The 3,483-nt window shown below is 40.4% G+C and overlaps 1 protein-coding gene across 1 annotated transcript in view; it reads left to right on the forward strand.

Annotated features, from left to right (window-relative positions):
• Positions 1 to 559: 559 nt before the first annotated feature.
• The window catches only part of LOC115823827 (ecto-ADP-ribosyltransferase 5-like), a 7,210-nt gene continuing 4,286 nt past the window's right edge, over positions 560 to 3,483 (forward strand). The window contains exon 1 of the mRNA XM_030787850.1: positions 560 to 1,302. Within this exon, the coding sequence (XP_030643710.1) occupies positions 560 to 1,302 (743 nt within the window). The remainder of the gene's footprint in view (positions 1,303 to 3,483) is intronic.

Raw genomic sequence — 3,483 nt, forward strand, 5'->3', positions numbered from 1 at the left:
TGTTTCCACTCTGTGTATCAAAATGCTTACACTGAATCATGTACATGGTTATATTAGGTACTCATCTGCCTTAGGATGTCTCTACGTACAGTATTTCAAGTTTAATTACATGAATTACTTGAATCTGTGAAACATTCTCAGCTTTCATATCCAGTCTGATATTGTAAAGTTTCTACAGGTCTGCGCTATGACAGTAATATTTCTTGTTGGTGCTTGTCAAGGAGAACCAAGAATAACTTGAGCTTTATCCAAGAAATGCTCCCTCACGCTTATTCCTCTTCAAATTCCAGGGGCTCAAGACCTTTCTATACCTATGTTCTGTATGCCTATGCAAACAAGTTAGAAAGACAATATTCTCATACTACAATTCAACATGGTCAGCACAGTCACCCAGATTTTAATAATACTTTGATTTAGGTGAGCAAATGAACAGATCTACATCTTCTTCCTTTTTAAGCTGTAGTGAAGAGGTCAAATTCATGCCTAGTTTCGATCGTTGATCTTTAGGTCTACTGAGCTGCTTTGCTCACATAGCAGACTTATTATCGTGCGACATATTATGACTTTATGTGGCTTCCCTGTTCCACAGGTGGTTCCCAAGAAATTGGACATGTCTCCTGCTGCAGTGGACGACATGTACACAGAATGTCGGGATAAAATGCTGAAGACCGTTATAGAAAAAAACGGACTTTTGGAGAAGGAAATAAAAGAAAACAAAGAATTTCGAGAACAGTGGAGTAGTATAAAGGGGGAATGTAACCCACTGATCTCTGGTGTAAAACCACAACACATGTTAGCATTGAGGACCTTTGGAGAAGCCAGAGACACGTTCCGTGAAAACTTCAATAAGTTTGTGGAGAACAAAGGAATAAATGAAAGCATCTACACCGACGAGTTTCCATTCAAATCCCTTCATTTCTTGCTCATGGATGCGCTGCGTCTCTATAACACTTCAAATTGTTCGACTGTGTTCTACGGGACGGAGAAAAAGTACAGCGCAGACAAGGGGGACGTGGTACGACTGGGCAGATTTCTCTCAGTTAACAGGGAACGAACTGATGCAGTTAACAAGTGTGTAGAGGGTGGTTCCCTCTTCATCATAACATCCTGCTCTTCCATCGACCTGGAGAAGCATGCGTGTCTGACTGAAGAAGACGAGCTGCTTCTGTCTCCAACCGAGGTGTTCAAAGTTGAAGAGGTCAGAAGTGCCCCTGGTGATGACGAATCATGTGATAAAGAGATTATTTTAACACACGAAGGATTTCAAAGCAACCACGACTGTTACCTTTTTTCCGCTTCCAGGTAAGTCATGAAAACCACATTCTTAAGGTTTACAGCGAACCTCCTCACACTTGGTATTCAGGAAGAGTCAGATTGAGATGAATGATCATTGACAGAGAAAACTACATAGAAAGTAACTTCTCTTTTCTTTCCCTCCCTCCATAAACCCTCTCCAAAGTCCCAGTGGATCTTCCGCCCAGTTGCTGAAAATCAGTTTGTTTGCTGTGCTGCCTTCATTGCTTACCCTCTACCATATTTAAACAGAGGCATGTGGCAGATGGAGTCACTCAATGTTCTGTGGTATTTTTTTTCCCTTTAATATAAGAAGAGGTACTGACTGGGCTTGTGATGTTCACTGAAAATAATTCTCAAAGCGGTTGAAAATATTTCCTGTGTTTGAGACTTAATATCAGTCATTCTCACACCGTGGACATGTTCCTCTTCCCTTTCACCTTTAACACACCTTTCCTGTAAAAGGCGATCAACAACCAGCCGGTGCAAATGGCTTTTGCCTTGACATTTGTCTTTCCCCATGTCCTCGATTTCACGAAAAAAACAAAACATTTGATTGCTAGTATTATTGAAATGTCTGATGCCTGCTGCAGATGTGTGATGTGAAGAAAATGATTCTGATTTTGTGATATGTATGTGTATTTTTTTGATTATGAAACGTATCTTTTTTTTGGCAAATAAATATTATCTTAATAGTTACACATGCACACACTTTGTAACTGGGTGCATTTGTACAGCTGTATGGGGTTGAGCGGGTGGTCAAATGTGTCTTAGCAGCTGGTCTTGACAGAAGGATGTATGCTCTCCTGTTCAGATAACTGTGTGCTCAATCTTTTTTCTCCCATTTGAGTAACCCAGCGATGACGGACAGGCGACCTGTCCAGGGCCTTTCCCCACCTTTCACCCATTGAGCACTGGGATGGGCTCCAGCACCCCCCGCGACCCTATTCAGGATAAGAAAATGAATGAATGAATGAATGAATGAATGAATAAATAAATGAATGAATGAATGAATGAGTAGCCTGATGTAGTCTCTCTTCTCCCCTCTCTGTCCCCTGCTCTCTCTTTGTGTAAATGAGTGAATGTATTCTATATATGTGACTATGATAACATGGAAGTTATGCTGAATAAGGACATAGCACCTTGTTCTGTCTGATATTTTCATAATAAAGTCACGTATGTTAAATGTGTGTGTGTGAAAAGGTTTCCTTCATTCTAAATAGAATATTTCATTAATCTATTGGTAGCTAACATGTCCCTCTAGCATATTTTTTTTTTTTTCGAAAGCAAGACAAGTTGTCTTGATATTAACTAAATATGAACTAAAATGGAATATATTGAAATGTTAAACAAAAAATGATAAAAATAATGAAAAAAAAATAGGGAGAGGGTCTGACGTATGGTTGTTTATACTATTTTCGTTCTATTAATAAATTTTTAAAAATTTCTTTAAATATAAATCGTGGTAGATGAACTTACATGACTAACGAAAGGCGCAATTCAGCCACTGACAGACTCTAATGTCACATAAAAATGTCAGTTACACATGTCTCTGCTCTGACTGGCTGTTCGCTGCTGTTCGCATGAAAGGTGATTGGTAGATTCGTACAGAGAACAGGATGTTTTGGGGACGGTGGGTGGGTAAGCATATGGGCACACGAGAGATACATTTTCGCATAAATTAAAAATAAAATAAAATAAAATAAAATAAAATATATCCTTGTGATGAGAATTTTCCAACTTGGGTGGGTGGGCCAGCCTTGGGATTGGGTTGGCCAGGCCCACCCTGCCACCCCCGTGGAGCCAGGCCCGCTGCTAACACATGTTATCATAACGCCTCTACTGAAGTCTAGGTCTCTGGCCGTTGCCCTGCAAAGATCAACTTTTCCTTAAGGACAGAGCAGAAGGCAGAGAGAACGGTGAGTCAGGCAGTAAACACAGTCCCAAAGGTGGAGAGAGGAGAGCAGGAGCAGGAAGGAAGAGGGTGTGAGTCAGAGGTAGGGCCTGTACATGTCTTCGTTCCGTACACAAGAGTTTCATGAGATAAAGTGAGTTGGGTTTCGTTCATAACGCCTGCATTATCAGACACTTTCCGAATCATCTTGGGGTGTGAAATAAATATTTTATGAATAAAAGTAGAGCCTGAAATATGCAAGGGAAATAAGACAGTGACATGAGCAAACTCAGGTA

Source organism: Chanos chanos, chromosome 11, assembly GCF_902362185.1.
Source record: "Chanos chanos chromosome 11, fChaCha1.1, whole genome shotgun sequence".
In the NCBI taxonomy this organism is placed as follows: domain Eukaryota; kingdom Metazoa; phylum Chordata; class Actinopteri; order Gonorynchiformes; family Chanidae; genus Chanos; species Chanos chanos.